Source organism: Numenius arquata, chromosome 15 (assembly GCF_964106895.1).
Source record: "Numenius arquata chromosome 15, bNumArq3.hap1.1, whole genome shotgun sequence".
Lineage (NCBI taxonomy): Eukaryota > Metazoa > Chordata > Aves > Charadriiformes > Scolopacidae > Numenius > Numenius arquata.
This window is the reverse complement of record NC_133590.1, coordinates 8,186,319-8,199,004: the sequence shown is the minus strand read 5'-3', so window position 1 is coordinate 8,199,004 and position 12,686 is coordinate 8,186,319. Positions and strand designations below refer to the sequence as shown.

At 39.9% G+C, this 12,686-nt stretch overlaps 1 protein-coding gene across 1 annotated transcript in view; it reads left to right on the top strand.

Annotated features, from left to right (window-relative positions):
• The window catches only part of NRAP (nebulin related anchoring protein), a 53,803-nt gene that overhangs the window by 27,733 nt on the left and 13,384 nt on the right, over window positions 1-12,686 (top strand). Inside the window, exons 23-30 of the mRNA XM_074159183.1 lie at window positions 285-392; window positions 1,019-1,330; window positions 2,382-2,486; window positions 4,656-4,754; window positions 6,580-6,684; window positions 7,079-7,186; window positions 7,982-8,095; window positions 11,156-11,353. Of these exons, the coding sequence (XP_074015284.1) occupies window positions 285-392; window positions 1,019-1,330; window positions 2,382-2,486; window positions 4,656-4,754; window positions 6,580-6,684; window positions 7,079-7,186; window positions 7,982-8,095; window positions 11,156-11,353 (1,149 nt within the window). The remainder of the gene's footprint in view (window positions 1-284; window positions 393-1,018; window positions 1,331-2,381; window positions 2,487-4,655; window positions 4,755-6,579; window positions 6,685-7,078; window positions 7,187-7,981; window positions 8,096-11,155; window positions 11,354-12,686) is intronic.

Below are 12,686 nucleotides of genomic sequence, written 5' to 3'. Positions count from 1 at the left end.
TTGTTGCTTTTAGAGTTTGAAGCTGTGTATTTTCCACATGTTTCCAGATGAGTGGCACATTGACAGTTTCACTGGAACCAGTGAGATAATGGGGTTACACATTATCCACCATATCCACAGTAACAGTATGTAAGTGAAGACACCAGGATCTTATCCTTAGACATACTGTTGCTGGGCATGGAGTGTACACTGGTCTGATGTTACTTGCAAGCTTTCCTGTGACTATAAAACAAATAGAATATATTGATAGTAATAAAAAGACTGTGTTATTGTCATCTCTTTAGAAACTCTACAAGAGTAGCTGGGAGAAGCAGAAGGAAAAAGGATTTGTGCTTCGTCTGGATGCTTTGTCATTCTTGACAGCTAAGGCAAAGCGGGATCTGGCAAGTGATGTGAGTATGGACTCCATCAACCTTCTTTATCCTTAGAACAACTGACAGTCCAGGTTGCTACCAGAGTGTTGGGGATGTGTCACATATGTCTCGGAGCCCTGAGCCACCCCCACTCAATTCATGCTAAGGAGCAGTGGAGGAGTTGTCTGCATGATTGGCGTTCCGTAATTAGTCAGGTTTCCTCTGAGCAATTCAGAGCTTTCCCCCACATGATGACTGTGTTTTCCTATTCTCATTTTGACCCAAGGGTGAATTTTAGAACTCAAAATTAAGTGGAAATCTCCTGTGAAACACGGTAACTTAATACATCTATGCCTGGCCAGAAAATTCCTGAAAGAACCTTCTGACCTCAGTGTTTAAAGAATGTTGTTTTTCCTAGAAAGAACAAAAAGGAAAAGATTTCCTGCAGCTTTTTGTGAACATGTTATTATTGAGAGAGGGTTTATTCTTTATAAACAGTTACTAATTTCTAAGGTACTCCGGTTCTCTTTTGCAAATGGACATTCTTGCTTGTATCAAGGATCAAGCACGTCACAACGGTGATAGACCATTGCTTTACTACTAGTAGAGCTGTCAGTTTGACAGCTTAGATCATTTTACTTGTGGTCTACTTTTTTTCCTCACAGATTAAGTATAAGGAAGGTTATGAGAAGATGAAGGGTAAGATGATTGGAGTAAAAGCTGTGGAGGAAGATTCGCAGATGGCTCATTCCCTTCAGATGTCCAAGTTGCAGAGTGATCTGGAGTACAAGAAGGCATTTGAGGACACGAAGAATCAGTTCCAGGTCTCCATGGATATGGTTAACCTTGTCCATGCCAAAAAGGCTCAGAATTTGGCCACTGACAGAGGATACAAGACAGCTCTCCATCACTACACAGCCCTGCCTAGTGACATGAAAGTTGCGTGGGCCAAGTGGGCCTATGGATTGCAAAGTGATGTAAGTCCAGAGCTTAATGTATTTCAGCACGCTTTCATTCAACCCCTTCAGACACATAGGGCTCAGTTTCTTCAGATGTTTATGGTTTTAATACCATGACATAGTTATACACCTGATTTTTCAACTATTAAACAGCTATATATTAAAGCAGTAAATATTAACCACTTATTTGCTCAAGAGAGATATATTTGAGGTGTGTAGTGTTTTTGAGAGGAGTTATAATCCTGTTTATGAACACGGCTTCTTCAAAGCCTATTTAAAATGTTAATAAAACACCAGAATTCATGTATGATATAGAATTACTTTTTTTACCTAATTTGCAGGGATGTTAAATAATTTATAGTGATAAAATTCCATATAGAGACCACATGCTCAGCTGTAACCATAAGATGAACTACCTGATACTGTAAATGGTTACTGTAAGTCAGACTTTCCATTCTGAGGTTTTAAGTCCAAACTTTTTAAGGAGACTAAGATAGATATGTGTTCAGGTCTTGTTGAGGTATAGGTGCTGAAACCCTTCTGTCTTCGTTGAGAAGCCCAGCTGTAGTGCCTGTATAAGCTTTTGGAATTCAGTAGACTTCATAGGAGAGATTTTGTGAGGAAAGCGAGAAGTAATCCTGTACTCTTCCTCCTTAAAGACACATGGAGAAAACAAACCAAAGTGCTTTCCCTCCAGTATAACAAAAGGACAGGGGTTGGGAAATGCTAGGTATCATTTTCTTATCATTGCAAATCATTAATGATCTTTTAAACAGTGCAATAAAACTGAAGTTTTGCCACGTTAGAGTAAAAATTACAAATGACAGTAAGGTGTAGGCCACTTCTAAAAATTACCTTGCAAAGCATATTGCACAAGTGCTAGTGGGTCCTGATATTTCTGTTGCATTCTGTAGTTTTTTTTGCTTCCCTTGCAAGTGTGCAATAGTGAATAAAACAAAAGCAGGCACTAATTTGACTTGGTGGATGTTCCTGAGATGTCTGAATCCTTTAATGGCATTTTAAGTGTATGAACACCAACAATAGGACTTTTTTTTTTTTTCTTTGTCAGAACCGATACAGAGCAGATTTGAACTGGATGAAAGGAGCTGGATGGATAGCCACTGGGTCATTAAATGTGGAGCAGGCTAAGAAGGCAGGAGAACTCATTAGTGAGGTGAGATTTCATGACAGCATGTAACAGAATTTGCTGCATAATGTGTGCAAAATGTCTGTATAAAATTAAAATAATTTCCACTCAAAGGGGAAAGAAAAAGGCATACCACATGAAAGCCCTCAAAACCAGGGATAGGACTGGTAATTAGAGGGAAACCGGATACCAAACACACACCAGTAGGAGTCCATATAGCCTTTGCAAAAACAAAGTAGGTGACAAATGATATTATGAATAATAATGGCAATCAAACAGTGCTCAATTGCTACCTACTAGCCTACCTTTTTAATGAAGCAAAACAGGAGAGATGATGAAAAGATGCAGTTATTGGACCCAGAACCTTCTTTTGTAACAGATACACGTTCTTCCTTGCTCCTTTTTCATATATATTCACGTTAGGTATTGAAATTCATATAGGTATCTCTGTCGGTAGCCATCTATTGGCCCAAGTAGTTTTCATCCTTACTTCTCCCTATAACCGATATCACTTACAGAAAAAGATGAACTCTGTAATCCTTTGTGTCAGTCCCATGAAACCTTCAAAGGAGGTTCTGCTGGAAATGGTTAAAAGTTTCATAGTATTCTGTTTGTGTTATTTCAGAGAGAGTCCTACTGGCCAAATCTGGGGCAGTAGGAGACTGAATATTGTGATTTTTTAGATAACCACTGGTGATATAGGAATCGTCTGTCCGTTCACTCAATGAGAACAACAGCATAACCACTGGTGTAGTGTCTGTAGAAAAATATGGTCATCCGTTCACATGGGCCTGATTGCTAACACTACATTTTTCCCAGGCAATCATCTACAGTGAAGAAGGATGATTTTTTTAGACACAATAAACCAGATCCTCAGCTAGTGCAAAGCAAGGTAGCTTACTAAAAGCTAGTACAGAACTGCCGGCTCGAATAGTCACTGTGAATCTGTATAGGTATAGCATTTTGATGGTATAGCAGTGAAAACTGCCCAGTAGAAATTTGACCTGCCAGGTTGTTCATCTCAACCTTTTTGTGAGTACTAAATTATTTCAGGTGGCTATGAGCCTCCTCTGTTCTTACATACACACAGTGACTAGCCCTTGTAATACTGCTAAAAAGCAATTGCCAGAATATAATGTCTAGGAATTTTATGTAGAGATGTTCTGGTCAACTCTTATTTGTCTCTACAGCTGATCAGGGCAAAGCATAAGCCACTTCTGTCCCCAGTTAAACTCAGTAAGATTGCTCACTCTTAAGGGATTTCTTTCTGAAACTGAAACATTGTTCATAAGATTGTAATACCTTAAAAGAGTTAACATTTTTTACATCGGAGTTTTGAGTCCCTGACTAATCAAGATGTCCCCTCAAATAAACTTCTGTGGATCACAGCTCAATTTAAAGGAGAATGAAATGCCTTTAGACTTGAACACTGAGATATAAACAGTTTCTGGAAGAGCCATGAACATACTTATTGACTTGGGAGTTCATCAGAGGCATTGGGAAAACTTAGTATGCACAACCTGGAGAAGATGTAAGAATATTGGTGGGTATAGGACAACTCGCGCAGGAAGGGAAGCTTTTATGACTTGGCCATATAGAAAAAGTGTCATTTTTGCCATCACTCTTCATTTAATCATATACGTATAATAAGATCTCTCAGAAGCTACTATGGGTCCTTTCAAACAAGCAGAATTAATATCATTCTCTAGAAGATATACCATAACAATTAGTCACAGTGTTAATGGCTGCACAGATTTACTATAGGTGTTAGGAGGAAACCTAAAACATGAAACAGTAAGTTTAACAGTTTCCATTATTAACACACTGCAATTGTATATAATTTCTTGCTTAAAAAAACTGTAAATAAAAAAATATATTCAGTCATATTGTATTTGAAGTAGTCTGAAAATGATTTTCAAATCCTGAGTCCTGGAGTATTTAGGTAGGCAGAATCTGATTTTGAAATGTTTTCCTTATATTTAGGGAGAAATACTTTAATATTAATCGGCAAAAGGTTATTGTTAAATTGAAACAAATATTAATCTGAAAGTACCTAGGACATAAAGATGAGGAAAGAGGAATAATAATTATGTTCACAAATTCACTCTAATCTCCAGCAACCTATGATTTTTCTCTTTCAAATAGCATGAAAGAGCAGCACAAAATTCACAGCTTTGATCTTTTTCTGCTCAACAGAAGAAGTACCGTCAGCATCCATATGCTTTGAAGTTTACCAGTATTAAAGACACTCCTGAGATGATCCAGGCTAGAATTAGTTATAACCAGGCTGTGGATGTAAGTTATAATGTATATACATTATGATTATAAGAGTGGTATCCTCTTTGAACGACCTGATTGAAGCACTGGCTTTCTCTCTCTCTCTCTGAGATTATCCTTGGGAACCATGAAATTTCTGTGTTCTGGTGTGGTACATCTCACAAAGAGCATGTTTCTAACTTGGAATGGGAAGTCATAGAGATCCCACTGCAGTGAATGGGAGTTTCATGTAAAAATGACTTTCTGACCAATTTTTTTTCCAGAAGTAAAATTTAGGAGTAAGACTGACCTTTGAGTCTTTTGGCCTTTTGAGATTCATTGAGAAAGAACACACTTGGGGTTCTTCTCCCTTGTCAAACAGATCTTTCAAATTTCAGTTTCTTCATATTTTTTGGAAACAAAATGTAAGGCAGCATGACAAGGAAGAAAAAATAAATTATTTCAAGCTGTCATCCTGCTGAGAGAGAAATCCAGGAGGGGAAACCTTAAAGGGAAGAATTGAGGCTGTTTGGTGTTTAAACATGTTTATTTTTAATAGAAGAGCGATTTAAAAATATTGTAGACTTAACTGGGATAATACAGAAGAGAATAATAAGCAAAAGTCACTCAAAAAAGACAAGTTTCAAACATGAGAGGATGTTTTATTGTGAAAATAGATATTTTTAAAGTGAAGAAGAAGATGAAAGATGTTGTGTAAAACACATGCTATTGTAATACTTATAGTGTCTATGTCTTTGGTTTAATTAATAAGATCCAAAAGGCTTACATCTCAGGCAGGATAAATATAAGTCAGTGTCTTTCACTGAGACACAGTCAAAATCAGTCTGCTGCTCTACTTCTTCACACATGGGGTTGTCATTAATTTTCCTCTTCTGGATCTGCACTACAAGTGGGCCAACTTGCTAAAGAGAGCAGCAGCAGGGTCAAATGGAGAGATTCATTCTAATCTAGAAGGTCTCAAACCCTCACACAGAAATTACAGCCTGGGAAAGGCAAGTTGGGTGGTCCAGACATGGGTCATATCCAAGGCCAAAAAAGCGGTGACTCTCTGTATTCATCTGAAAATTATGGTGTCAAAGTAAGAAGAAACTAAGCTAGGAAAGAAAAATGATGTGAAAGAGGTGAACTCTGCATAGTTATTGTAGGGGAAGTTCCAGATAACTGTCCCCAGAACTCCTCTTATCTGCAGACACCTGGAAGTTAACTCGTCCTGGGCCAACCCTATATTCTTTCTCCAAGGCTTGATATGAGTAGCCCACGTAGACTATGGTGGGATCAGACCATTCTATGGTGGGATCAGTCACTTTCTGAGTTTTTTTTAGTGTCTTGCCATTGACTATTGAGCACCCCCTTGCAACTAGCTCTGGAAATAAATTTGGAGTAATTGCACAGATAATTACCATCACATTTATCTGCTAAAAATGAACAACTTTGGAGAGATGTGTTTGGGGAACTTCAACTCCCCAGATATCTGTGGAATTTCAAAATGTTGGCGGGCCACTCATGACTGCACATCCTTAATAAATGCTATTTATTCTCCCTATTAACATGTGTTGGAAGTCTTATCAGATTAATATTCAAATATCTGAGTTTTCATATACATTGTTTTATACACTCAAACCTTCAAGGAGTTCCTCTCTAGCATACTCTAGCTGATAGGTGTATCAGACTCACAATTCTTCCCGAATACTTTGTGACTAATACATTTGCCTGTATTTATTAATGCTGCTGTCACTTTTCTGTAGTCTTTGCTTTCCATAAACCTATTTGTTAATGGTTTTGTCTGAACTAGTGATTGAATGTGTAGTGAGTACTTGCTACTGAAATTCATCTCTATTTACAGAGGCTGTACAAGGAACATGGAGAGAGTGTAAAGCATCAGTATACACCAACGACAGATCTTCCTGAAATCCTTCAGGCCAAATTAAATGCTATGAATATCAGTGAGGTATAAATCTGACCTTTAATATTTTAAAGTGAAGTGGAAAAGTTGATAGTACTTTGCTATTTCTCCTCTACAGGAAATCATACTAAATTTCTTTCCTTTCCCCAGTATACAATCATTCTATGGTCTAAATGTTTCTGAAGTAATATGAGAAATCCAACTTCTTATCAAACTTCTCCTAAGTTAGAAAGATTAAGAATTAACAAACAAATATGTTTTTATAATGGACACTTGTCATGTAGTTATTCCTGTTGTGTATTCATAGTTTCAATTATGTTAGCCCTCTGCGTTAGAATGGAATGAAACTGATGTGGTAACATTGCTTGAATGGCAATAATGCTGCGGTGTCAACCCTCTGAACAGCAAGTCTGCTTTAATCCTGTTCCATGTTTCCTAGATTCGCTATAAGGAGTCCTGGGGAAAGATGAAAGATGGTGGCTATCAACTGAAACTAGATGCCATTCCCTTCCGGGCAGCAAAGGCTTCGGGTGAAATCATAAGTGATGTATGTGAACTTACTGCTGATATTGTCCAGTAGGATATGTCAGTCACGCCAGGCTGTTTCTGCTTTGCTGAGTGACTCTGGATGGAAACAGCATGTCCAGCCAGCTCTACATCTGGGAGACATCTGGCCGTGGTCTAGTTAGTTGTGCTTTTGGAGATGCAGCCACAATTAAGTGTTATTGGTAACTAAGCAAAGGAAGGTTTGTGAAAGCAAACATCCGTTAGCAAAGCTGACCAACTTATCTGCTGTAGTGACTGGACAATCACAGGGATTGTCCAGGAGCTGTCAGGCACTGTTAGCTAGGCAAGCTTTGGAAGAGAGAGCTTATTCAGGAAGTTTTACCATTCAGGGTTTCTCTTGGGTGTGCTTTAAAGTTTGTAGAGATATACAGATTAATTTCAAGCATTCAGGAGACCAGTTGTTCTCACTTTGCTAGAGAGCTGTTGGAGAGAGGCTCCTCAGAGGTTGATTCTGAGCACCTGCACCAGGTTCTTCTCTTCCACCACCTGTGTAATAGCAGGTAACTAACCCAAGCTATTTCTAAGTGTTCATTGGTGGATTTTTTTGTTTTTCTCTAAATAGGATAAAAATATTAAAATATTTTTACAAGTGAGATCTTCCTAGCATCCACTCAAGGTTTATTCAGGTTTATTGTCATATTGAGTATAGCCAGAATTTATTGTCCATGGCTCTCTTTCTGTAACATGAAAACCCTTTTATTCAGGCTTTAACAATCTGACTAATACTTATTCCTCTTCACTCCTATTCACATTTCTATTCTTATTTCCTTTTTAGCACAAGTATAAGGAGGCATTCCAGAAGATGAAAGGACAGATGGTTGGCTCACATGGCCTGGATGGTGATATTCATATTGCTCATTCAGTCCGTGCAGCATCGCTGCAGAGTGATGTAAGTACAAGAATGAATCATAGAATAGTTTGGGTTGGAAGAGACCTTTAAAGGTCACCTAGTCCACTCCCCCTGCAATGACCAGGGACATTTGCAGCTAGATCAGGTGGCTCAAAGCCCTGTCCAACCTGACCTTGAATGTTTCCAGGGACAGGGCATCTACCACCTCTCTGGGCAACCTGTTTGAGTGTTTCGCCACCCTCATTGTAAAAACATTCTTCCCTATATCCAGTCTAAATGTACCCTTTTTTAGTTTAAAACCATTACCCCTTGTCCAATTGCAACAGGCCCTGCTAAAAAGTTTGTCCCCATCTTCCTTATAAGCCCTCTTTAAGTACTGAAAGGCTGCAATAAGGTCTCCCTGGAGCCTTCTCCAGGCTGAACAACCCCAACTATCTCAGCCAGTCCTTACAGGAGAGGTGTTCCTTCCCTCTGATCCTTTTTGTGGCCCTCCTCTGGACCCACTCCAACAACTCCAGGTCTTTCCTGTGCTGAGGGCTCCAGAACTGGATGCAGTACTCCAGGTGGGGTCTCATGAGAGCAGAGTGGAGGGGCAGAATCACCTCCCTCAACCTGCTGGCCACACTTTTTTTAAATCAGCTCAGGATACAGTTGGCCTTCTGGGCTTCAAGTGCACATTGTTGGCTCATGTCCAGCTTTTCATCCATCAGTACCCCCAAGTCCTTTTTGGCAGGGCTACTCTCAATCCCTTCATCCCTCAGCCTGTATTTATACCAGGGGTTGCCTCAACCCAGGTGCAGGACCTTGCTCTTGGCCTTGTCGAACCTCGTGAGGTTCACGCAGGCCCACTTCTTGAGCTTGTCTAGATCATTCTGGATGTCATCCTGTTCCTGAGGCATTGTCAACTGCACTAGTCAGGGTCATCTGTAAACTTGCTGAGGTCACGAACCTTTTACAGTGGGAGGGACTTTGCTCCCTCAGTCTCTGCATTTTGGTCCGTCCACTTGAGAGGTGTGGGGAGAGAGTTTCCAGTGAAGACTGAGGCACAAAAGTTGCTGAGTGCCTTAGCCTTCTCCTCGGCCGTTGTTACCAGTTTGCCAGTCTTGCTCATCAGGGGCCGTATGCTTTCTTTCACCTTTCCTTTCTGGCTGACATACCTGTAGAAGCCCTTATTATTATTCTTTGCATCTCTCACCAAGTTCAGCTCCAGCTGTGCCTTGCCCTTCCTGACCCCCATCCCTACACAACCAGGCAGCATCCCTATACTCTTCCCAGGATACCTGTCCCTACTTCCACTGCCTGTGCATTTCCTTCTTGCCCTTTAATTTGACCAGCAGGTCTCAACTCAGCCATGCTGGACTCTTGCCTTCCTTTCCTGATTTCTTACACAAGGGCATCGAGAGCTCTTGTGCTGTGTGGAAAGCATCCTTAAAGATCTGCCAGTTCTGTTGTGCTCCCTTGTCCCTGAGGGCAGTTTCCAAGGGAGTCCTATTGACTAACTCCTTGAAGAGCTGGAATTTCGCTTTCCTAAAATGCAGGGTCTTCACTTTACTGTTCCTCTGACCCATATCCCTCAGGACTCTGAACTCCACCAGTGCATGATCACTGCAGCCCGGGCTGCCTACAGTCTTGACGTCATCAATGAGCTTGCTTGCATTGGTGACCAACAAGTTCAGTATTGCATCCCCTATGGTAGGTCTGTCTATTACCTGGCTTAAGAAGTGATCCTCAGTGCACTGCAGGAGTCTCCTGGATTGCCTAGAGCTTGCTGTGCTACTTTTCCAGCAGGTGTCAGGGTGGTTGAAGTCCCCCAGCAGGACAAGAGCCTGTGAGTGTGATGCCTTCTGTAGCTGGAGTAAGAAGGCTTCATCAATAGGCTCCCCTTGATCAGGTGGCCTGTAGTACACACCAACCACAAGGTTTCCTTGTTGCCTCGGTCTCTAATGCTTACCCATAAGCTTTCAACCTGCTCATGGCTATTCTTTAGAGACAACTCTTCACACTCTATTCATTTCTTGATGTAGAGGGCAATGGCTCCATCCCTCCTTCCTCACCTGTCCCTTCTGAACAGCCTGTGGCCATCAATAGCTGCATTCCAGTCATGGGATTTGTCCCACTAAGTTCCCCATGACAAGAAGATGTGAGCATTTTGTAATAAGAATTGTAACTGTTCAGCGCATTTTGAACACAGTGGCTTGATCCAGAAAGCATTGAAATATTTGCCTGACTTGAAGCACATGAATAATCTAAGAATTTACCAGTCTTCTTACCTAAACTGTCCATAATGAGCTCGACTGTGGATATAGATGGGAGAGTTCATGGATTTCAGTGAGTGCTGGGCTTGTACTGGGATTCTTTCTTGTGTGATGGTATGCTTAGACTGATAGAAGTAACAATAAGAAGTGTCTAAGGAATTCATCCATCTGTCAGGTTTGTCTAAGTCAGTTTGACGATCATCAATAACTCTGGGTGTTCATTATCTGGATGAACAGCCTGAACATCTCAAATTTGCATAATCTGATAGGGAATTGACATGAAAAAACATTCTTTGAAGATTTCTGTGCCTTTCTTTTCCTGGATGGAGACAAGAAGTGAAAAAAACCCACCAACCCAGCTCTAAAAATAACATTTAAAACTATGAAATGAAACTGGACAAATCAATAGAGACCAACAAGTATTTTGAGTGAGGATTTGTACTAATTCTAGTGTAAATATGTCTGTTTGCATTTTATCCTCAGGCAGTAGCTTCACTTTTTTATTGTGCTTTCTAGAAATGCAGTCAATTAAGGATACATTTATCAGTTTGGCAGTTTTATAGATTCAATGTATCCAGTTTTAACATGAAAAATATAAATAATATTTCAGCCTAATTGAATATAACATAGATGGCTACTATTTTGATGAAGAATAGACTGCCACATATTGTCATTATAAGTATTGATCATTCACAGTATATTTAAACAAGTTAGGGAACTTACTTTTAAAAAGAATAATTTATACTGGAAAAGGGAAGAAATATAGGGAATATCACTTCTGAGCAAAGCCTGAATTCTAATTACTATGTTGTAATATCTATGTGATCTGTTTTTAATTTGATAGGTGAAATATAAGCAAGGTTTTGAGGATACAAAGACTCAGTTTCACCTGCCGCTGGATATGATCAACTTGGTACATGCCAGGAAAGCCCAGTCCTTGGTCAGTGAACAGGAATACAGGCAGCTGCTGCACCAGTACACTTCTTTGACTGATGATGTGAGATTGCGGTGTGCCAAGAATGCGTACAAACTACAGAGTGAGGTAATTGCAAAACATCCCAGTGATATTTCCCCGTTGGTTCTGGTGCAAGATAGTTCTGTTCCAAATCATGACAGCTGACAGTATGTATTTGAGCCGCAGTTGAGGGATGAACGATGACTGTTCCCTCTTGATTACATTCAAGAATGAGACATTTATCTTATTGGGCAGTTGTACAATGTGTGTGATCACACTATACCAAGATATAAAGTATGGTAGTCTTTGATGGTCAGGCAGAGAAGTGTTTGCAAGTGAGGATGTTTGCATTGTTGGTGAAATACCCTTTTAAGATCTTGCTAAATATTTACCAACTGGTATTTGAGTTGGTTTGCATGTGGGTGAAATTTGTGTGTACTTCCACAAGAAAGATGCTTATTGTTAAAAACTGATTTGTAGGACACTTAGAAACTCTGGCCCAAGACATATCTACTGAAATTCTAAGAAGGACAAGTTTAGTTCTCTATGTAACCTTGAGTAAAATTAACTGGATAATGCCTTACAAATTCAAGGGTAGGCTGTGTCTGTAGCCTCCAGAGACCTCAGGAGGGGCTGTATCTTAAAAACAAGTCTCGCCCCAAAATGCTACTGTATGTCAGTTTAATACTTTCAGCCAACAGTCTTAAAGATGGCACACTGTGCTCAAACAAATGTAAATATCATACGCCAGTTGTGCTGCCCTAACTTGGGTGAAAACACATGTAATCAGTGATTCTGAGGCAGGTTTCCATCCGTGCCTCTCTTCTGAATTGGGAATGAAATGCTGGTTGCCAGCAACACATCTCAGAGTGTGGAATTGAACTCTCTTACCAGCTGGTGCTAATAGCTGGCAAGGGCTGAGGACCAGACTCTAGCACTGTCCTCTCTTACCTTCTGACTCACAAAGGATATTTCCTGTACACAACACTGTGATGCCTTTGAGACTAGAGATTAGCGCTGGACAGACATGAATAGAAGAGGAGCTGTTTCTGTTCTCCTAGGTGGCTGAATGAAATGAAGGCATAGTCCATTTCCATTATAAGTGGTTGGCTGAACCAAAATGCCTCATTAACTAGAGCTAGTTCTTCCCTCAGTAAGCGGTAGCAGTTTCCACATATCCATTGCGTAGGCATATCTGTTCTTTACTAGTTGTTTAGCATTTATAATTCTTTTGAAGCAGAAAATAAGATGATCCTCCTCCTCCTCCTCACTATTCTCATCATCAAAACAAATATTTGTTGGAATATATCTACCCTTAACCAGTTGGTAAATTTTGAAAAAAAAAAAAAAATTTCAATATTTACAGTGAGTCACTGCTGGATTTGGTGGACTAGAAAATACTTAAACAAAATCTGCACAG